We start from the raw sequence: 22,992 nt of genomic DNA, 5'->3' as shown, positions 1-22,992 counted from the left end.
CCACTCCGTTACAGTACCTTCTTATAGCTCCTGTGACCCGCCGGAGCTCTGCGGGGGGCATTTTCCCCACTGACAGCTTGGAGGGGGGGGGGGGGGATCAGTTGAGGCTTAGTGCAGCTCGCCACTTCCTTAGCCCACCGGACCTCTCCTTCCCACTCCGAGCACTGAAGGGGAGGTGAAATCCCCCGCTGACAGCTGGGAGGAGAGGAGCAGGAGATCAGCTGATCGCAGAGAGGCGCTATTCCGAAGGTACTTTTGTCACAATTCTTTGAAGATAACCCCGAGCTATGCAGTGAAATAACGTCCTTATAGGATGTCTCCAATTTACAAGCCAACCTCAGTGCACTTTTTTTTTTTTTTACAAAAAAGGCTGCGCTATAATGATCCAGTAAAATATCTATGAATATAATTTAATTTATACAAAAAGAACGTTCAATGCCTCACTGTCTAATTGGGCAACTATGTGGCAGATGAGGTTTAATGTTGATAAATGTAAAATTATGCACTTGGGGGATAAGAATATGCATGCATCATACATTCTAGGGGGAGTACAACTGGGGGAATCCGTAGTGAAGGATCTGGGGGTTTTGGTAGATCATAAGCTCAATAATAGCATGCAAAGCCAAGCTGCGGTTTCCAAAGCGAGCAAAGTGCTTTCTTGTATTAGGAGAGGTATGGACTCCAGAGAGAGATATCATTTTGTCCCTGTTCAAATCATTAGTAAGACCTCTTCTGGAATATGCCGTTCAGTTTTGGGCACCAGTTCTCAAAGGATATTGAGGAACTGGAGAAAGTACAGAGAAGGGCAACCAAACTGATAAGAGGCATGGAGGAGCTCAGCTATGAGGAAAGATTAGAGGAACTGAATTTATTCACTCTTGATAAGAGGAGATTAAGGGGGGATATGATCAACATGTACAAATATATAAGGGGTCCATATAGTGAACTTGGTGTTGAGTTATTCACTTTACAGTCAACAAAGAGGACAAGGGGGCACTCTTCAAATCTAGAGGAAAAGAGATTTCATCTCCAAATACGGAAAGGTTTCTTTATAGCAAGAGCTGTAAAATGTGGAATAGACTCCCTGCAGAGGTGGTTCTGGCCTGCTCAGTGGATTGCTTTAAGAAGGGCCAGGATTATTTCCTAAGTGTACATAATATAACTGGGTACTAACATTTATAGGTAAAGTTGATCAGGCTTTAGCAAATTGGATCATGCTCTAGTGGGGTTTTTCTCCTTCCTCTGGATGAACTGTGTGTATAGAATTGGGTATATGGGATTGTATGATACTATTATTATTATTTTTTTTTTGTGGTTGAACTGGATGGACCTGTGTCTTTTTTCAACCTGACTAATTATGTAACTATGTAATTCGATCGCACAGTACTATACACTACTGCAACGGAGTGGATTCCAGCACTCTACACTAGGGCTTATTTTCGGGGTGGGGCTTATATTGAAGCCCTTCCTGAAAATCACTGTAGGACTTATTTTTGGGGAAAACACTGTATCTAATCATTCCTATGCAGCTCAGCAGACCATTCTTATCATTTTTTTCTTTTAAATTATTTTATAAAAGAATTCAGCTTTGTGATTAAAGTGAGTTGCATGAGTTACCCAGGTCAGAGTTTGCTGCAAGATTACAATCTATGAATAATTGAAGGGAAAATTGGCAGTACCTTTGCAGTAAAGAAGTGACATTGTTTCCTTTGACATGCAGCAAAGGAAATTGGATGGCAATCTGACAGAATTTTCTTGTTAGACCCATTTATAAGTATCCTATTTATTTTATGTTGTATAAAACATGCACATACTAAGGCTGACAGGCAGAATTGTGCTCATTTGAGAGCACCAAAGATGATGGGCGCTGACTTGGTGTGACCTTCCTCTCTTAAAGTGCTATTTATTCAGATCTCCAGAGATGTCTTTCTGATGTTCCACAGAGCAACAGCCAGAGAGCCAGAGATGGCTGAGTGCTGCAAATGCATCTTCAAACATAAGAAGAATTCTTAAAAAGGATCTTCTAGTCAAAATATAAAAAGACTCCTTAGAGCGTTAACATTATGACTAGAGACGTACATTTTAATCATTAGCCCCAGTGTGTACACCATTTACTGTATACAGCACTTGATGCCAATCTGTAACTTTGCCAGACCGTGATACAATATAATACGCTCAGGAAAATTGTAGGAGGAAGCTGCAGAAAGAGAGCCAAGCAGAGGTCAGGGCAATGAGCTGTTCACCATTGGAGTACATACAGTCTGTTCATTCCGAGTTTCTTTTTGCTAATTTGCGATACAGCAAAGTGTTGTAATATCATGTGTAGAGAGCTGTTACAATATTTCTGTTTGTCAGGGCTTCTATATATACCAATCTAGTAAAGTAGAACTATGGTCAATAGGAAAAAAATTGCATATATGAAGCAGTCTGCCAATACTACTAATACAGCAGTTATTGTTTAAGGTAGGCCATAGATTATGGGTTTTTATTTACTGGGGTCCTTCCCTGCTGGGAGAACAGTTCCAACATGCTGGTTGTACCCAAGTCGCTCCATCGATCGACTTGGGTACAACCAACATGTAAAATCAGCCTGCCCATGAATAAAACCGTCAGAGATTCGATCCATCTATAGCCAGCCGGGTGATGTCACATGGTGACCCCGCCCCTTATGATGTCACAGCCCGGAGGATGCTCGGACTGTGACATCATAAGGGGGGGGTCACCATGTGACATCATCCAGTGACCCCGCCCCTTGTCCCTAATATAAGTAGCCTCACAACGCGTCCCTGCTATTGCGGCCAGAGAGAGCGTTGTGTCAACATCGCAAGGAAGAAGGAGAAGAAGGCGGCGGCGACAGAAGACCGGGCCAACACTAGTAAAGGCTATAAGAAGATAGCGAAGACCCGGCAGAAGAACTGAAGAGCGGGACAAGACCCCGAAGTCGGAAGAAGACCCCCGGACGGTGGCGGCGACGAATAAGGAAGCCGGGCTCTTCCGCTAGTAAAAGAGCTTGCAGAAGATAGTGGAGGAGTCTGATGAGAAGACCCCCCCAAGACGGAAGAAGAGAAGACCATCAGAGCTGTCTAATTATTTTAAAAACTTGTGTTTTTTTTAATTTTATTATTTACACTTTTTTTCACCAGGTGAATGGGTAGGGGTATGGGTAGGTGAAAAGCTAGCACGCCAGATGAGTCCGGTCGTGTGTGGGCAGGTCCGCTTGTTCGGAAAGTCTGGTTTGTCCTCTGGATTAATTCCGCCGGATAGTCCGATCGTGTGTACGTGGCATTAGTCTGTTGGGTTCAATATTGAGTTGGCCCACCCATTGCAACTAAAACAGCTTTAACTTATCTGGGAAGGCTGTCTACAAGATTTAGGAGTGTGTCTATGGGAATGTTTGACCGTCCTTCCAGAAGTGCATTTGTGAGGTCAGGCACTGATGTTGGTAAGAGAAGGTCTGACCTGCAGTCTCCGCTCTATTTCTTTCCAAGGGTGTTCTATTGGGTTGAGGTCAGAGACTCTGTGCAGGCCTCTGCAGAGACTCTGTGCCAGGTCATCTTTCGACTTCTTCTCCCTTCTCCAGCTCTTCTGCCTCCTCTGCTGATGTCTTCTGCCTTTGCCGGTTCTTCTCCTCTCTCCGCATCTTCTCTGCTCTCCACTCTTTTGCCAGGTCTTCTCTGCTGTCTTCTCCCTCTATTCGTCTTTCGATGTTGACTCAATGCTCTCTCCCACTCTAATAATGCTGGTTAAGCGATGTGCCAATACTTATATTGGCATCGGGTGGGGCCACAGGATGACCCTGGATGACATCACCCGGTGACCCCGCCCCATGCCAATATAAGTAGGCGCAACACCGCACACCCAGCATTAGAGCGGGAGAGAGCGTCGAGTCAACATCGGAAGAAGAACAGAGGGAGAAAACTTGGCAAAGGAGCGAGAAGCGCAGAAGAAAGCGAACAGAGGGAGAAGAACTGTAGAGAGCTAGAAGACGTCAGTGGAGAAGACCCAGAGAAGGGAGAAGAACCGTCAGAGGAGTTGCCCCTAAAGATTCATACCAGAGACAGTGCTTTGTATTGTCGGGGATCAGAGTTGGATCCCCATTCATTGAAGTCAGACGCATGTCAGACTTTAAGTCGCAGGGCAAAGTCAGCTCCAAAGTAGTACGAGTGTTGTCATACCAGTGTGAACCTGGCCTTAACACTATTAACACTCATTCACACCAGATGTGCTGGGGATACATTTGGTAGCTTTTTCATCCCCAATGCATAGAGAAGACAAAATACCTTGCTTCCAGGGTTATCAGTTCCTTGCATAATCAATGGCCTGCCTTAGACCCCTTTTACACTGAGGGGTTTTACAGGCGTTTTTGCACTAAAAATAGTGCCTGTAAAGCGTCTGTAAACTTCCTCTTCTGCAGCCCCAGTGTGAAAGCCTGAGTGCTTTCACACTGGGGCGGTGGGCTTGCAGGACAGGAAAAAAAAGTCCTGCAAGCAGCATCTTTGTGGCAGTGGGGGAGCGGTGTATACACCGCACCTCCACCGCCCCTGCCCATTTGAAATGAATGGGCGCCGCTTTCAAAGTGCCTTTAAAGGGCTTTGAAAGCAGCGCTAAGCGGTTGCTTTTAACCCCTTGTGGGGGGTTAAAAGCACCCCGTTTGGCGCAGCTATAACAGCGATAAAGTGCCACTAAAACTAGAGCTGCTTTACTGCTAATGCCCGTACCGCCCCAGTGTGAAAGGGGCCTTAAGCCCCATACACACTATCAGACTTTCTGCTTATTTTTGTCTTCCGATTTACCAAAACCATGTAGTGCAAGGGCCTGCCTGATTGCGTTCAAATTGAAACTCCTAAGGTTTGACCTTATATTATATGGTTTTGGTAAATATGAAGACAAAAATCAGCAGAAAATGTGGTAGTGTGTATGGGGCTTTAGATTAATGCCCTGTACACGCGATAGGATTTTCCAACAAAATCCGTGGGATTTTTTCCGACGGCTGTTGGCTCAAACTTGTCTTGCATACACACGGTCACACAAAGTTGGTCGGAAATTCCGAATGTCAAGAACGCGGTGACGTACAATATGTACGACAAGCCGAGAAAAATTAAGTTCAATAGCCAGTGCTGATCTTCTGCTTGATTGGGTGGACTTTTGTGCATCAGATTTGTGTATACACGATAGGAATTTCTGTCAATGGATTTTGTTGTCAGAAAATTTGAGAACCAATTTTGTGTGACGGAAATTCCTATGGAAAATGTGCGATGGAGCCTACACACAGTCGGAATTTCCGACAACAAGGTCCTATCACACATTTTCCATCGGAAAATCCTATCGTGTGTGCAGGGCATTACAGTTTTCATGTCCTAAGCGACAGATAGGAGGAAGTACGTTTTCTATAGGAGACACTGGAGGCTTGGGTAAGCCAGCTCTAGAATGTATTTTATTTTGTACAACATAGGTACATTAATAGTATATTGGTATATAAGGAAGCTGGAATTTAGAAAAAAAAAAGCTCAACCTAGCCTTTAGGCTGTATTCACACCTGAGCGTTTCAAAGTGTTTTTACAACGATTATGCTGCAGTTTTTTTTACTGCGCTTTTACCGCATTTTTGCTGAGATTTTGTTCAGGTCACCAATGTAAAAGGCAGAAAAATGCCTGTGATCTGCTCCAAAGAATCTCATGTTCTTTTTTGATCCTATCCTTTTTCAGGCTTTTTCCTTCAGGTGACAAAACGCTCAGATGTGAACAGGTGCCATTGAAATGAATGGGATTTTCCTTTTTGGGCATTTTCCAGGCATTTTTTCAGGCATTTTACAAGCATTTTATGAGCTGAAAATGCTCAAGTGTGAATGCAGACTTAATTCACTATAAAAATCAGCAAAGCATATATTTTGTCCAGAATAGCTTGTCCTAAACCTTGGATCAGAACAATATTGCAATAATGAGGTCAATATAAAAAAGTCCATGTGGAATTGCATAACAAACACAGGTCTGTTGTTCAGTAAGTTCCATTATGCAAGTTTCGATAGCAGGTTTATTCTCTTGGCTCCTGCCAGGAGCTGATTTTCTTGATTATGTTATTCATTTCCTTATGCCAGTGCCCACCAGAGGAGGTATCAGAACGTTTCATCACCATCTGCCTCTTCGCCATGCAGGGAGTATGTTTGAATATGTCAGAATTATATCTACTGCTATGCCAATACTCAGACAAGGCTACCCACGCATTAACTTAATTATTTGTTCATGCAAAACTTTAAGTGCAAATTCTCCTGTTGTCTCGCTTTATAGACCGGTGAGTCACTTGGCTTTATTTTTAGCTGATTTTTGATTTGATTTTCGGAAGCAAAGAGTTCACTAATGAAAATGTTGGTTAAAACTTATTGCAGATTATCCCTCTTGGAGCTTGCACTTTAAATAAATACATTTATTTTTTTGCTATTATATTTTTGGCGTTGAAGAGGTTAAAATCACTTTTCAGCCACTCTGGACTGTAACAAAGATGTTAGAATCACTTAGACCCCTTTCACACTGGGGCATTTTTCAGGCTAAAAATAGCACCTGTAAAGCACTTGAAAAAAGCCTCCCCTGCAGCCTCCATGGGAGAGCCCAAGTGCTTTGGGGTGGTGTGCTTGTAGGACATTAGAAAAAGTCCTGCAAGCAGCATCTTTCAGGCAGTGCGGGAGCGTTTGTAAAGGCAAAATTTCTATTTAAAAAAAAATACAAACATGTCATACTTGCCTGCTCAGTGTAATGGTTTTGCACAGAGCAGCCTGGTTCCTCCTCTTTTTGGGTCCCCTGTCAGCACTTTAAGCCCCTGCCTAATGCCCCGTAGCAAGCCACTTGCTATAGGGGCACTTATGCATGCTTGCTCCTGAGCCACACCCTTTGTGTCCATAAGACCCAGAGAGTGTGACTCAGAATTGCCCCCGCTCCCTCTTCACTAGCTGTGATTAACAGCAGCAGGAGCCAATGGCTTCTGCTGCTGCCTCTCAGCCAATGAGGTGTGAGAAACCCAGGAGAGCCGCTGCTCCCATGCACATAGCAGGATCAAGGTTGTGCGTAGCCACGTTTTGGGGGGGGGGGGGGGGCCTGCACACTGAAGGTTTTTTACCTTCATGCATAGAATGCATGAAGGTAAAAAACCTTCAGGCTTTAGAACCACTTTAACAAACAAATGTTTTTTATCTAGTTCTTTATTACTTTAAAAGTGCATATAATTCAAATTAAGCTTCTTGTTTTTTTAATTGCATTTATCTTGTTTCTTTATGTAATAAATAGCAAAAGTGCACCCATTCATTAAATGGGCTGAATACCGAAGGGGGCAGCAAGTGCTGAGGTGCTGAGATTAGGTAAGGGAGCATGTGATCCAGCAAGTAAGAGGTACTCCCACTAGGAGTGTGACAAAACTTCTTCCCTTGAAGTTAAATCACTGCAACATTGTCACCCTGGGCATCTAGGACTGCACGCTTGCATAGGTTACGGAGAAGGGTTAAGGTTGTCACCACCCATCTCTTCCTCCATGTAATGAAATCTGTCATTTCGCTTGAAGTATAGAGCTACCATGGCTCTTCTAGGTCAGACGCAAGTCGCATAGGGGTGCCCTCTAGGATTCTAACGCCGATGCTGAGCACATTTTTTTGAGCCCCAGTGATGACATCCCAGAGGCAAATAGGATGATGTATTCAGGAACCAAGTAAGAAATAATTTTGGCAGGCTTTGACAAAGCGATCAAGGGGGGTGATAGTTGTACAATCAAACCTTTGTGTCTTCCTGACATATCCCATTTTAATTTTAGATTCAGTGACATCATCACTGGGTGCTTCTGTATGCAAAGAAGTCAGATGATGGCAGATATGCAACTTCCTGACAACATCATAACAACACTTCCTCAGTAGACCCCCCTCTGAACCCCCTCTGAACCCCCTCTGAAGAGCCTGCAGCAATAATACAGGAGTTAATGTAAAGTGTGGCATGGTGGAGGATGATGTAGCTTGGGCACTGAATGCTCTCCTGCAGTCACCACTGATGTAATCCTGATATAGCTCTCTATACAGAAGCCTGTTTCTACAGCTTTATCTGGCACTTAGAGTTTGTCTTGCAGTTTTTTTTGAAAAACTAGTACAGGGGTCTCCAAACTTTTCAAAGGGCCAGTTTACTGTCCTTCAGACTTAAGGGGTCCAGATTGTGGCCAGTGGGGGTAGAAAATGTCCCAGGCCCAGCATCAATGAGAATAAACATGGTCTCGGGGGTTAGTGGTCAGTAGGAGGAGGAATAGTCCCCCATTATTGGTGTTAGTGAGAGTAATGGTACCCCATCATTGGTATCAGTGAAATAAAGAGTGCCCCATTGTTGGTGTCAGTGGGAGGAATAGCGCCTCATATCATTAAGAGGAATAGTGTCCCAAGGCCCGGTTAAAGTCTAGAAAAGGGCCGCAGTTTGGAGACCCCCAGTGCTAGTAGATCTCTTAGATGACAGCAGAAGTAGGGAAAATTGGGAACTCTTTTATTTGCACAATTTCTTGACTTGGCTAAATATATTAAAATAAGGTATGGTTTGTAATGTTCACTCACTCTGTAAATCATACTGACACATATTTAATAAGACTGTAATAAAGTGATGACGGGTCTAAAATTCAGATTATGTAGCATTGTATCTTTTGCCTTACATAATGCCATAAGTGAGCTGCATGTCTGACTTACATCTCAGCTGTGAAACACAAAGGGATTTTTATGTCTCTGGTGACAGTATATATTTTCTTCCTATAATGGATTATTTTTATAGTGCTAAATTAAAGCTATGTTTTATTTAAATTCTGCCTTCAGGTTGACTTGGCGTTTTGTTCCTGGCAATTTTTCACTTTGCTGTGCAACATTAGGAGCAAATGCAGCAATTCAGTTAAAAGCTGTCTCTGCTCCTCTCTTTATCCAGAGCAGTCAAGCATGAAATCCTCCCTTTATAAAGTACTGACATGTGTCATGAATACCCACTTTACACCCACTGTGTTAGAACTGGTGGAAGGACTAACATTGTAAATGCACAGATTAATGGAAAAATGAACATGCCCATGGCCATTAGAGAGACTGAAATTGTTAACAAATGTATTTATGCCTTTGACTGGACCCCTTGCATACATGTCTACACAATATGATGATGAGACTGAACAGTCACAGGATATAAAAAAAGAAAGTGATAAAAAAAGCTTTCAGAGACCTAAATTAGACCTGTACTCAAATGGTACCTTTCAGCTGTGTAATAATCTTGTTGAAATGGATTAATAAACAGGGATAGGAAGCCTGGAAACCTCTTCTAGATCTTTCCCAGAGAAACTGTTGCTTTAGGCCGGGTTCACACTGGTACGACGTGACAGTTGTACCACTTTGGATCCGACTTTGCCCTGTGACTTGAAGTCCGACATGCGTCCGACTTCAATGAACAGGCTTCCAACTTTGATCCACGACAATACCAGGCACTGTGTCTGGTATGGATCTATAGGGGGAACTCCACGCAAAATGTTGAAAAAAACAAAACGGCATGGGTTCCCCCTCAAAGAGCACACCAGGCCTTTCAGTCTGGTATGGATTTTTAAGGGGAACCGCCAACGCGTGGGACCCTCCAAAATCCATACCAGACCCTTATCCAAGCACACAGCCCGGCAGATCAGGAAAGGGGGTGGTGACGAGCAAGCGCTGCCCCTCCTGAGCCAAAAGCAGACCATATGCCCTCACCATGGGGGAGTGGGTGCTTTGAGGCGGGGGGGGGCACCCCAAAGCACCTTGTCCTCATGTTGATGAGGACAAGGGCCTCTTCACGACAACCCTGGCTGTTGGTTGTCGGGGTCTGCGGGCAGGGGGCTTATCGGAATCTGGAAGCCCCCTTTAACAAGGGGCCCCCCAGATCCCGGCCCCCCCAACCCTATGTGAATGAGTATGGGGTACATTGTACCCCTACCCATTCACCTAAAAAAAAAAATTTGTCAAAAATAAAACGCATGACAAAGGTTTTTAAAGTAATTTATTATGGCAGCTTCGTCGTCTCTTACGACTTCTTCTCCCCTCTCCGGTTCTTCTCCCTCTGTCCACTGTCTTCTGCCGGGTCTTCTCCGCTGTCTTCTCGCTCTTTTCCCCCGGTCTTCTCCACTGTCTTCTCCCTCTGTTCTTCTTCCAATGTTTACTCAACGCTCTCTCCCACTCTAATGCTGGGTGCGTGGCGTGCCGCTACTTATATTGGCATGGGGCGGGGTCACAGGAGGCCTAACCCCCTTATGAAGTCACCACCTGGGTCATTATGGGTAGTGACACCATAAGGGGCGGACCTCTGGTGACCCCGCCCCATGCCAATATAAGTAGTGGCACACCGCGCACCCAGCATTAGACCGGGAGAGAGCGTTGAGTCAACATCAGAAGAACAGAGGGAGAAGACAGCAAAGAAGACCGGGCAAAAGGGCGAGAAGACAGCAGACAGAGGGAGAAGAACCGGAGAAGGCTGGAAGACCTCAGCGGAGAAGAACCGACAGAGGCAGAAGACATCAGCGGCGGAGGCAGAAGATGTCGCCAGAAGAGGGAGAAGACTCGGAGAGGGGAGACCCTGGAGCTGCCTAATATATTACCTTTAAAAACCTGTGTACTGTGTTTTATTTTTGACACTTTTTTTTTTATTAGGTGAACGGGTAGGGGTACAATGTACCCAATATTCATTCACGTAGGGTGGGCGGCCGGGTTCTGGGGGCCCCCTTATTAAAGTGGGCTTCCAGATTCCGAAAAGCTCCCTGCCTGCAAACCCCAACACCTAGCGGCCAGGGTTGTTGGGAAAAGACCCATGTCCTCATCAACATGGGGACAAGGTGCTTTGGGGTGGGGGGGCCACCCTGCCTCAAAGCATCCACCCCCCATGTTGAGGGCATGTGGCCTGGTACGGTTCAGGGGGGGGGCGCTCTCTCGTCCCCACCCCCTTTTCCTGACCTGCCGGGCTGTGTGCTTGGATAAGGGTCTGGTATGGATTTTGGGGGGACCCCCACGCAGTTTTGTCAGCATGGGGGTTCCCCTTAAAATCCATACCAGCCCAAATGGCCTGGTATGCTCTTGGATGGGGAACCCATGCCGTTTTTGTTTAACATTTTGCGTGGAGTTCCCCCTAAAGATTCATACACAACAGTGCCTGGTATTGTCGGGGATCAAAGTTGGTTCCCTGTTTATTGAAGTCGGATGCATGTCAGACTTCAAGTTGCAGGGCAAAATCAGGTCCACAGTTGTATGAGTGTCGTGTCATACAAGTGTGAAAGGGGCCTTTGCTCCCCATGTGATGGTTGCATGACCAAAAGCCTAATCCTGTGGTCATTGAATCTCAGTCATGGGCACTTTAGAGTTTCTGATTGCCGGTAATGAATTATTGGACAAATGCTTAGTATTTTCATCATGTCAGCATCATATAAGGTGGGAAAATGAAGCAATCTGTTGGAAATATTTTGGAAAGCCTTACCAAATCCGCGCAGACTGTTATAGCTGCAAAGAAGGGGAGGGAAGACCTTATGAATGCTAATGGTTTTGTATTGGGATGTCCAACAAGATCTTATAGGTGTGATGATCAGGTGTTCACAAACTTTTGAACATCTATTAAAGGGATATACAATTAGCGGACCTCCAACTGTTGCAAAACTACAAGTCCCATCATGCCTCTGCCTCTGGGTGTCATGCTTGTGGCTGTCAGAGTCTTGCAATGCCTTGTGGGATTTGTAGTTCTGCAACAGCTGGAGGTCCGCTAATTGCTATTATATCAGTAGCATCACCTTTTTTTTTTAATCTATGCTAATTTCAGGCAGGCAGATGCCTCCACTTCACGCAGATGTTGGTGGAGCCCAGGGCTGTACATAAGTGAACAGGTCCCCTATATGTGTAGAAATAAATTAATGTCATTCTTGGAGAACCCCTTCTTTGACTTCACAGAGCTGTGACCCCTCTCTTGCCTTTAATAACACTGGGTACACACTAAGAAATGAGCGCAATTAGAATTTCTGGGAAAAATTGTAACAAGACCTGTTTGATATGCATATGATTCCATATGATTCCATTCAAAAAGCAAGTCTAGACACAATGATGAGACTTTTGAGCCCTCATGCACACTGATGCGAAACGGAAATGCACAAGATGCACTGCGTTTCAACACAGCGCACTACATAGACATCACACGATGTCCATGCAGAAACAGATTGCAAAATGCGGTGCGATTGCCAGAATCACATCACATGGGTGCAATGCAATTCAGGTGCGTGAAAAAGAAAGGTCCTGCACCATTTTTGGTACTTATGTGATGGAATTTGAGCCATACAAAATGTATGGCTCAAATCGCAGTGCGATTCCTGTGCGAATCACATGCCGTGTTCCACACGTACCAGTGTGAACTTGGGCTGAATGACGTTGCTTGACTCCATGATGGCAAGAATAGTGTATTTAAGTCTGGTGGTACTTCTAACACTACCCCCCCCCCCCCCCCTTTCTGCCTCCAGACTGACTATGCTACTGTCCAAATCAGCCCCCTGTGCTCATACATCCCGAGTGGTATCTGTATAAAGCAAATGCTGGTCAGATCCCCAAGCAGAAACCGAGAAAAAAGGCCTAAAATGATTGGTAAACTGCAATATATTACAGTTTTGGGTTTATTACTACTTTAAAGTGGTTGTAAACCTTAGACATTAAATCTGAACAAAAGCACATATTTCTACAATGTCTACATGCCTCTCTCCAGTGTGAAAAGTGTAATTTCTCTCTGGTGTCTTGTTCCTCAGTTATCTGCTTGAGTCCCTTCTGAAAAGTTTTTCTGCACCAAGAGCTAAAAAGGTGACATGGGGAAGGATCTCCAGCACACAGCCTGTGATTGACAGCCTCAGCTCTGTTTCTGTATGCTGTGTGAAGAAGGGTGTGTCCCTTCCCTTCAATCAGCTCTCAGAGCTGTTGTAAAGTCTGTAACTGCAGCTCCCTGTCGTCTGCTTTTTAAATCTGAAAAATAGGATTTTTAAAACAGCTTACCTGTAAAATCCTTTTCTTTGAGGTACATCACGGGATACAGAGCCATAGTACTTACTATGTGGGTTTAATAGACCACCTTCAGGTCCTGGACACTGGCATGCCCTAAATTAAAAAGTGCCCTCCCTTTTATAACCCTTCCCACTGGTGGGAGTACCTCAGTTTTGTAGCAAAGTGTATACATGTGTATACCAAAGAAGGGAGGGGCCTCTGTCCCGTGATTTACCTCAAAGTAAAGGATTTTACAGGAAAGCTGTTTTAAAAATCCTATTTTCTTTTCATACATCAGGGGACACAGAGCCATAGTAGTTACTATGTGGGATGTCCCATAGCAATGCCAACTGAAGGGAGGGAGACACAACAAAGGAAAGCCAAGAGACCAGAGAACTTATACTGCAGCCTGCAGTACACTGCACCCAAAAGCGCTATCCTCATGACCTCTCACATCTACTTGATAGAATTTTGGTAAATGTGTGGACTGAAGACCAAGTTGCAGCCTTGCAGCTCTGAGCCTAGGAGGCTTGGTAATGCACTGCCCAAGAAGCACTAACAGCCCTAGTAGAGTGTCCTTTAATATGAAAAAGAGGAATTTTCCTCTTTAAACCATAGGCTTGAACAATCGCTTGACAAATCCATTTAGAAATAGTAGATTTTGACGCTGCCTGTCCCCTTTTAGGACCATCTGGCAACACAAACAAAACATCTGTTTTACGAATCTGATCGGTCACTTTCAAATAGACCTTGACCGCTCTCACCACATCAAGAGAATGTCGTGATTTTTCCTTCACAGAACAAGGCTCTGGAAAAAAAGATGTCAGAACAATATCTTGTTTTAAATGAAAACCTGATACTACTTTCAGTAGGAATTTAAGATGAGGTCGTAATACAACCTTATCTTTATTCAGAATCAAATAGGGCTCTTTACAAGAAAGAGCAGCCAACTCTGATACTCTTCTAGCAGAAGATATAGCAACCAAGAAAACAAATTTCCTTGTCAAGACGACCAAGGGAATATCTCGAATATGCTCAAAAGGCTGCATTTGTAAAGCCGATAGGACTAGATTTAAGTCCCAAGGGTTCAAGGGGGATCTAACTGGGGGATTAATCCGTGTTACCCTCTAAATAAAGTTACCAGCCAGAGAATGTGAGGCAAGTGGTCGAAAAAACACAGATAAGGCCGACACCTGGCCTTTGATAGTGAAGGGCAGCTTTATCTCTAATCCCATTTGTAAGAATTCAAGGATCCTACCCATGACATATTTTCTGAGGTGCCAACAACCCCTGGATTCACACCAGGAGACATATGCCTTCCAGACTCTATAGTATATGATTCTGGAGGCCGGCTTCCTAGCATAACCATAGTAGAAACTACTGAAGTTGACAGCCCACGGTCCTTTAGAATGTGGTTCTCAATAACCAAACTATCAAATTTAGCATTTGTAAGGTAGGATGGAATACCTGACCTTGCGAGAGAAGGTCTGGCCATGGTGGTAGGGTCCAAGGTTCCCCTACCGCCATTTTTATGATCTTGGCAAACCAAGATCTCCTTGGCCATGCTGGGGCCACACCAATCACCTCCTTCCCTTCTTGCTTGATCCTGCGAAGAAGCCAAGGAAGCAGCAGAACAGGAGGGAACGCATAGATCAGTGATAACTGATCCCAAGGAAAGACCAAGGCATCTGTTCCGCATGCCATCGGATCCCTTGTCCTTGACACAAAGTTGTCGATCTTGTTGTTGAACCTGGACGCAAACAGATCCACGTCCGGAACTCCCCATTTTTGACATATTGACAGAAAGATGTCAGGATGAAGGGACCATTCTCCTGGGAACAATTGTTGGCGACTCAGTCAGCCAGTCTCCCTGCCAATTCTCTATCCCTGGAATGAAAATTGCTGATGGGCAAGGAATGTTGCTTTCTGCCCAAGAAAGAATATGATTCACCTCTCTCTGGGCCACACGACTTCTCGTGCTCCCTTGGTGATTGATGTAGGCCACTGCTGTGGCATTGTCGGATTGAATCCTGACGGGATAATTCCATAGTCTGAGCGTCCAGGCCTCTAGGGCCAGGCGTACTGCCTGAATTTCTAGAATATTGATGGGCAAGGTCCTCTCTGAGGTGGACCATTTCCCCTGGACAGATGCTTCATCCAGGACTGCTCCCCAGCCTAAAAGGCTGACATCTGTTGTTACCACCTTCCAGGTGACTGTCAGAAAGGATTTCCCTTTTTGAATATTCTTGGATATCAACCACCAATTGAGGCTCTGACGCACGCTGTGGGATAAATGCATTGGAAAGTCCAAAGCATGGACCTTCTTGTTCCAAGTAGATAGGATACTGTTTTGTAGCAGTCTCGAATGAAACTGCGCATAAGAAACGGCCTTGAAAGAAGCCACCATCTTTCCCAACAATTTCATGCAAAGACAAATAGATGGATTCTTCTTTGATTTGACCATATGATCAGCCCCAAGTATTGCAATCTCCTTGAAGGTTTTAAGGAGGATTTTTGTAGGTTGAGAATCCAATCTAGATCTTCCAGGTAGTTGACTGTGGTGACCAAAGTTTAAGTTTAAGCAGGCTACCAATTGATCTATCAAGAGTAGATCGTCTAAGTAGGCTAGTATTGTTATACCTTTGGCTCTTAACCTGGCTAAAAGAGGAGCCAGGATCTTTGTAAACACTCGAGGTGCAGTAGCCAGTCCAAAAGGTAGAGCTACAAACTGAAAGTGACGATTTTCTACATCGAAGCGCAGAAATTTCTGATGAGCGGGTAAAATCGGCACATGTTTGAGATCTAAAATGGGTCTGCCATCCCCGTTTGGTTTTGGAACTATGAACAGGTTTGAATAAAAACCCCAAACCTCGCTCTTCCAAAGGGACCTCTGATATCACCCATTGATATAAGAGATGATCCAGAGCTATAAAGAGAGACTTCTTTTTCATTGGATCTTTGGGAATGTTTGATCTGAGAAAACGAGGCTACGGGAACTCTAGTTTGTAACCTAGAGAAATTGAGGAAGCCACCCATCTGTCTTGACAATGTTCCTGCCAGACTCTTGAAAACTGCAGAAGCCTTACCCCCCACTCAAGCAAACGAGGGCTTCCCTTCATAAGGAGGCTTTAGTATTTTGTTTTGTGGGCTTCCTCCCTCAGGTCCTCTTTTGGCCCTGGGACTGACCGAGAGGTTTACCTGTAGAATCTGACGGTGGAGGCCGTCAAGACTGCCTGGAGGCAGCTGCCCCTAGCACTGAAGAAGTATGTTTAAAAGTAAAATGTTTAAACTTTTTTTCTTGACCGGTAAAAGGGAACTTTTCCCATTAGAAATTCTTTGGATATACTTATCCAGATCGTCTCCGAACCTTAGACACTGGCGAAAAAACTGAGATATTCCTACCAGTGGGAGGGGTTATATAGGGAGGGCACTTTTTAATTTAGGGCGTGCCAGTGTCCAGCACCTGAAGGTGGCCTATTAAATCCACATAGTAAGTACTATGGCTCTGTGTCCCATGATGTACGATAAGAAAAACATTTTCATCTCTGAATTTTACAAGGATGTACAGGATAAATGGCTGCAGATAAACGGGTACAACAAATGTGGTAGGATGTTTCACTTCTATGTATCACCTGAGGCCAGTCACTCCACTGGATATGGATAAGGGTTTACAATCACTTTAAGTCTTAACCCTGGGCTATATTTGCTTGTTTCAGGAGCAGTGTCAGAAAATGAGAGACCTCCTGACTAATGGCACCTCAGATGAAGAGAACCTAGAGGCTAAAATTGAGAAGCGCAAGAAGGAACTGGAGAGGAATCGGGCCAGACTGCAGACTCTACAGAGTGTCAGGTAAACAAGGCCTCCTAAAAAGGGATTTTCTTTTGAAAAGAAATGTACTATCTGCTTCTAACCTTTCTATGTATTAATATGGCTTCTTAACGGGAAAGTAAATGTGATTAAAGGAAACCTATAGCAATAAAAATGTGGTGGTTATCACTACTGACTGGTTCTGCAGAAAAAGCCTGGCTGTCATGTTCACCTGGCTTCAGCACTTTTTAGAGTCAGTGGCCCAGAACAAGCATGTAAATAAGGGCTACTGATTTTTCTCTTTTTTTTTTCCCCCTGATCTGTGTATTTAACCTGTTGCCACCCACAAAATGCATATGTTTACTGGCAAAGTGGGTATGCTTTTGTGCGCACTCGGAGCACATATGCGGCCATGGACAACTAAGGTTTCTGTGCTGTGAGCGCACAGTGCCCAAGATGTCATAGAAAACACTGGGGTCTCTTGTTATGATCAGAACCTGGTGGGACAGGCTCCCAATCATGTGACTACTGTGACATCCAATCACAGTGGACCGGAACCCAACCACTATATGGAGGTGTAAAGATACAGCTTCAGCCTGAACTCTAGCATAGCCAAGAGGAATTCAGGCTGTATCCGTATTGTTACCTGTATATATAGTGGCTGGGTTCAGGTCTGCATTGCTTCCACCTTCTGTGTTCCGATCTATTCCAGCTAGCCTGTATGAACATCGGCACCCGATCTGTGCTTCCAAAAGCAGGTTTTGAGTGGCACTCCAAGTGTATGGACCACAGTGGTCACATGATCAGAAAGTCCTTTTTTTTTTTTTTTTTTTTGTTTTGTTTTTAATAAGTCCCACTGTGCCCTGGGCAGCAATGGAACATGGTCACACGGTCCTTTGATCTCCAATCCTCTGGGTTTCACGATGTATCTTTCCACACAGGCCTGCCTTTATGGATGAGTACGAGAAGCTTGAGGAAGAGCTGCAAAAGCAGTATGAGATTTATGTTGACAAGTTTCGTAACCTCTGCTTTCTGGAACAACAGTTGGAGGATCATCATCGGGTGGAGCAAGAGCGATTTGAGGTGAGGACCAGAAGGGCCTGTCTACACATTTATCTGTCAAAAAAACAAATTTAAATAGTTCAGGTCTTTCTTTAGCCTTGCTGGTTCTTTAAGTTAATGTTGTTTTTTTGTTAGTTACACCATATGAAAATAAGACAGTTGTTCACAAATCGGTATCTTGTACCTTAAGACCTGGTTCACACAAAGTCGCCCGACTCTGAAGCTGCCCCGTACAGCGCGACTTCAGCGCGGATTGCAAAACGATTTCTGTATGGAAGTCAATGCAAGCCGCTCTGAAGTCATCCCAATTTAGTATAGGAACCTTTTTCTAAGTTGGAGCGGTTTGAGTCACTCCTATCTAGTGATGGACGAACTTCCGACGGGACGTTTCGCGAACGCGAAACGCGAACGGACACAAACGTTCGCGAAAACGACCGTTCGCCGCGGGCTCCATTGACTTCAATGGGAGGCGAATTTCGCAAACCTTTAGGTCGAATTTGCGGCCACGGGGTAATTATTAGGGGGTAGCACGTAGTCCCACCACCTGGACAATAGCATAATACATGTATGAGGTGAATTTGGGATCGATAACTACAAGCATTTTTTTTTTATTTGGGAAATTGTTCTGACAATTCAGGACTATGGAGCTAATGAAGGCAATGGAGGAGAGGGAAGGTCAGGGACCAGGGTAGGCAAACAAGAGGGTGCAGGAGATACAGAGCACTGACAGCAGCACCGTAATACAGAGCACTGACATCAGCACCGTGACATACAGCGCTGACAGCAGCTCCGTGACATACAGCGCTGACAGCAGCTCCGTGACATACAGCGCTGACAGCAGCTCCGTGACATACAGCGCTGACAGCAGCTCCGTGACATACAGCGCTGACAGCAGCTCCGTGACATACAGCGCTGACAGCAGCACCGTGACATACAGCGCTGACAGCAGCACCGTGACATACAGCGCTGACAGCAGCTCCGTGACATACAGCGCTGACAGCAGCTCCGTGACATACAGCGCTGACAGCAGCTCCGTGACATACAGCGCTGACAGCAGCTCCGTGACATACAGCGCTGACAGCAGCACCGTGACATACAGCGCTGACAGCAGCTCCGTGACATACAGCGCTGACAGCAGCTCCGTGACATACAGCGCTGACAGCAGCTCCGTGACATACAGCGCTGACAGCAGCTCCGTGACATACAGCGCTGACAGCAGCTCCGTGACATACAGCGCTGACAGCAGCTCCGTGACATACAGCGCTGACAGCAGCTCCGTGACATACAGCGCTGACAGCAGCTCCGTGACATACAGCGCTGACAGCAGCTCCGTGACATACAGCGCTGACAGCAGCTCCGTGACATACAGCGCTGACAGCAGCTCCGTGACATACAGCGCTGACAGCAGCACCGTAAGCAGCCCCAGGAGGAAGTCAGCACAGCACAGGGATGGTGTGATCCCCTCATAATAAGAACCCCCAGGAGGAAGTCAGCACAGCACAGGGATGGTGGGAGCCCCTCATAATAAGAACACCCAGGAGGAAGTCAGCACAGCACAGGGATGGTGGGAACCCCTCATAATAAGCAGCCCCAGTAGAAATATGACACCGCTCAACCTCTTCAAAGAGGAGGGTAGGGGCATATAGTACGGTGTGCTTTTTTGGGTCAGGGAAGTGAGCCAAATGAATTAAGAAGGTCTGTGTGCTTGATTCCAAAAATTGTTTATAGACATATACATGGTCTACTGATCACATGTGTTGAATTCCTCCGAGATCCATGCCTCATTCATTTTTAGAAATGTGAGGTAGTTAACACTGTGGTGAGCTAGGCGAGTACGCTTATCGGTCACAATCCCCCCTGCTGCGCTGAACGTCCTTTCGGACAGGACACTGGATGAGGGGCAAGCCAACAGTTCGATTGCAAATTGGGCAAGCTCTGGCCAGAGGTCAAGCCTGCCCACCCAGTAGTCTAGGGGTTCATCACTCCTCAGAGCGTCCACATCGGCCGTTAACCCAATGTAGTCGGACACCTGACGGTCTAGGCGTTCCCTGATGCTGGATCCGGATGACACCTGTCGATGGGTCGGCTGAAAGAATGACCTCATATCCGAAGTCACCAACACATCTTCAAACCGGCCTCTTCTTGCAGGCGCTGTTGGATTGGTACCCGCAAATCCTTCTCTGGGAGTGGGAATTGCTCCTCTGCCAGCGCACGCAAAAGCAGAATGCAGCATTTCTCGAAGCAAGGCCTGGAAGTGCTGCATTCTGACAGCCCTCTGCGACGGCGGTAACATTTCCGCCATTTTGTGTTTGTACCGGGGGTCTAAGTACGTTGCCACCCAGTACTGGTCCTTGACCCTCATGCTTTTTATACGGGGGTCCCTATTAAAACACTGGAGCATGAAGGCCCCCATTTGCACTAAAGTGGAAGCGGTGTGGTGGCCTGGCTCCTGCTCATCATCCAGGATAATGTCGTCCTCTTCATTCTCCTCTCCCCATCCTCGCACAACAGGGATCCCAGAAAGGTTTAAAGCATGCTCTTCTTGCTCCTGCTCATCCGCCCCGGCACCATCCTCCTCTGACTCCTCATCAGACTCCTGTTGTTGACTTGTCTCAGATAGAGTAGCCCCCCCTGGGAATTCATCCAGCATTGCGACTTCCTCATCTTCCCGCTCCTGCTCCTCCACAGCCTGATCAATGACACGACGCAATGCACGCTCCAGAAAGAAGGCATAAGGTACCATGTCACTGATGGCGCCATGGCTGCGACTGACCAGTTTGGTGATCTCCTCAAATGGCCGCAGAAGTCTGCATGTGTCGCGCATGAGCAGCCACTGGCGCGGTGAAAAAAAACCCAGCTCCCCAGAACCGTTTCTTTCGCAGAGTTCATACAGGTAGACGTTAACTGCACGTTTCTGCTGGAGCAGCCTATCAAGCATATAGAAGGTTGAGTTCCATCGCGTCGGGCAATCGCAAATAAGACGTCTGACCGGCAGATGGTGTCGCCGCTGAATGTCAGCAAGGCGAGCCATGGCCGTGTAAGATCTTCTGAAATGGGCCGAGATTTTCCTTGCCTGCCGCAAGATGTCCTGGACCCCAGGGTATTTGACAAGGAATCGCTGCACGACCAAGTTTAAGACGTGTGCCATGCACGGCACGTGCGTGATTTTGCCCTGTTTCAATGCGCTAAGCAGATTGGCACCGTTGTCACACACCACTTTACCAACTGTCAAATTGAGCGGTGTTAGCCACTCATCTGCCTGTGAACGCAAAGCTGAAAGGAGTGCCGGGCCAGTGTGGCTCTTTGCTTCCAGGCACAACAGACGCAGCACGGCATGGCAACGTCTCACCTGGCATGTGGAATAGGTTCTGGGGAGCTTGGGCGGTGCAGTGGAAGAGACGCTAGCAGCGGAAAAGGAGGAGGCAGCTGAGGAGGAGAGGGAGGAGGATGGAGTAGGAGGAGGAGAAGAAGAGTCAGGCCTGCATGCAATCCGTGGCGGTAAAACCAAATCTACACGGGTGCCACGGGTTACATGCTTGACGGCCGTCAGAAGGTTCACCCAGTGGGCAGTAAAACTGATATACCTTCCCTGCCCGTGTTTGCTAGACCACGTGTCTGTGGTCAGATGTATCTTGGCACCGACACTGTGTGCCAGAGATACATTCACTTGCCGCTGAACATGGCCATATAGCTCTGGGATGCCCTTCTCTGAGAAATACTTCCTTCCTGGGACCTTCCATTGTGGTGTTCCAATGGCCACAAATTTGCGAAAGGCCTCCGAGTCCACCAGTTTATATGGCAGTAGTTGGCGGGCTATGAGTTCTGACAAGCCAGCCGCCAACCGTTGGGCAAGAGGGTTATCCGGCGTCATCATTTTTTTACGCTCAAACATTAGGCCCACGGAAGCCTGCCTTTTTGCAGAAAAATGTGAGCTTGGCGTGATGGAAGGTGGAGTGGAGGACAATTGTGAGGAGAGAGGAGAAGGAGAAGTAGAAGACGAGGCTGGACGGTGAGAGCCTGCAGTGTGGCTTTGTGTGTTCCGTTGCTCCCACTGGGCTCGGTGATGGCTGCTCATGTGCCTTCTTAAGGCGGTCGTCCCTAGGTGAGTATTGGGCTTACCGCGACTAACGCGTTGACTGCAAAGATTGCAGATGGCAACGCTATTGTCAGCAGCGGACACGTTAAAAAAAGCCCACACTGCGGAGCCATGTGCCGGTGTCCTGGGAGCGCCAGATGTGACCGTACATGGTCGATGACTCGCTCCTGATACATTTGCAGTCTGCTTTGTCCCTGCTGTGCAATGTAAGTCATTGCTGCTTCTCCTCCCTATCTGCTGGTCCATATCTCCCTCTGAACTCCCCTCCTCTTCCTCTCTTGTGGGCACCCACGTGACATCACTAGACACGTCATCATCAACGTCACCTTCCCCACCGCTATAAGTAGAGTAGGCAGCAACACCGGGGACCAACCTCCTCCTTGGGCTGATCTGGGTACTGGCGTCAGACTGCTGAGTAGCGCTTGTTGCTACCTCCTCTTCCTGATCCAATACCAAGAGTGGCTGCGCATCAGAAATGTCCTCTTGATATGGATCGGAAAATAATTCCAGTGACTCAAGCGGAAGGTATGTGGTGGTGGTGGTGGTGGTCGTGTTGTTGGTGGTAGTGTCTTTGGGGGTGCACATAGCAGAGAGTGAAGAAGAGGGTGCAGATCGAGAGGATGAGGAGGGTGCAGAAGAGTAAGGCTGAGCGAGCCACTCAACCAAGTCTGGTGCATCCTTTAAAGTAATTGAACGCACCTTCTGCAACTTCCCACTTTGGCTCAAGCCTGTTGCTCCTGCCCTACCCCTACCACCCCTGCGGAAGGGCCTGCCTCTTCCTCTGCATGTCATTTTTTAAATGACCCTGTGACAAAACTCTTAGTCCCTATACCGCTGAAGGACTGCTGCAGTATAGGTGAGCGGTCAGCAGTGGTGCACGTCAACCCTATCTATTGTGGACCTATAGCGGTCCTTACAGAACAGCAGACTGTACCGCACTCAAGCCTATGTACCGTAGCACCCTATACCAAGTTACCAGTCCTTATAAGAACTTTTGTGGACCAAGCAGGTTGTGTATTAGTG

The 22,992-nt window shown here is 46.3% G+C and overlaps 1 protein-coding gene across 3 annotated transcripts in view; it reads left to right on the top strand.

Annotated features, from left to right (window-relative positions):
* CLUAP1 (clusterin associated protein 1) overlaps positions 1-22,992 on the top strand; it is a 228,223-nt gene that overhangs the window by 131,596 nt on the left and 73,635 nt on the right. For all 3 annotated transcript variants that reach the window (XM_077449275.1, XM_077449276.1, XM_077449273.1), the window contains exons 7-8: positions 16,720-16,853; positions 17,753-17,894. In XM_077449275.1, coding sequence (XP_077305401.1) covers positions 16,720-16,853; positions 17,753-17,894 — 276 coding nt within the window. The remainder of the gene's footprint in view (positions 1-16,719; positions 16,854-17,752; positions 17,895-22,992) is intronic.

This window comes from Lithobates pipiens, unplaced genomic scaffold (assembly GCF_037356315.1).
Source record: "Lithobates pipiens isolate NorthernLeopardFrog02 unplaced genomic scaffold, aLitPip1_a1.2 Scaffold_22, whole genome shotgun sequence".
Taxonomy (NCBI): Eukaryota; Metazoa; Chordata; class Amphibia; order Anura; family Ranidae; genus Lithobates; species Lithobates pipiens.
The sequence above is the reverse complement of the archived record's forward strand: the minus strand, read 5'-3'. Positions and strand labels throughout refer to the sequence as shown.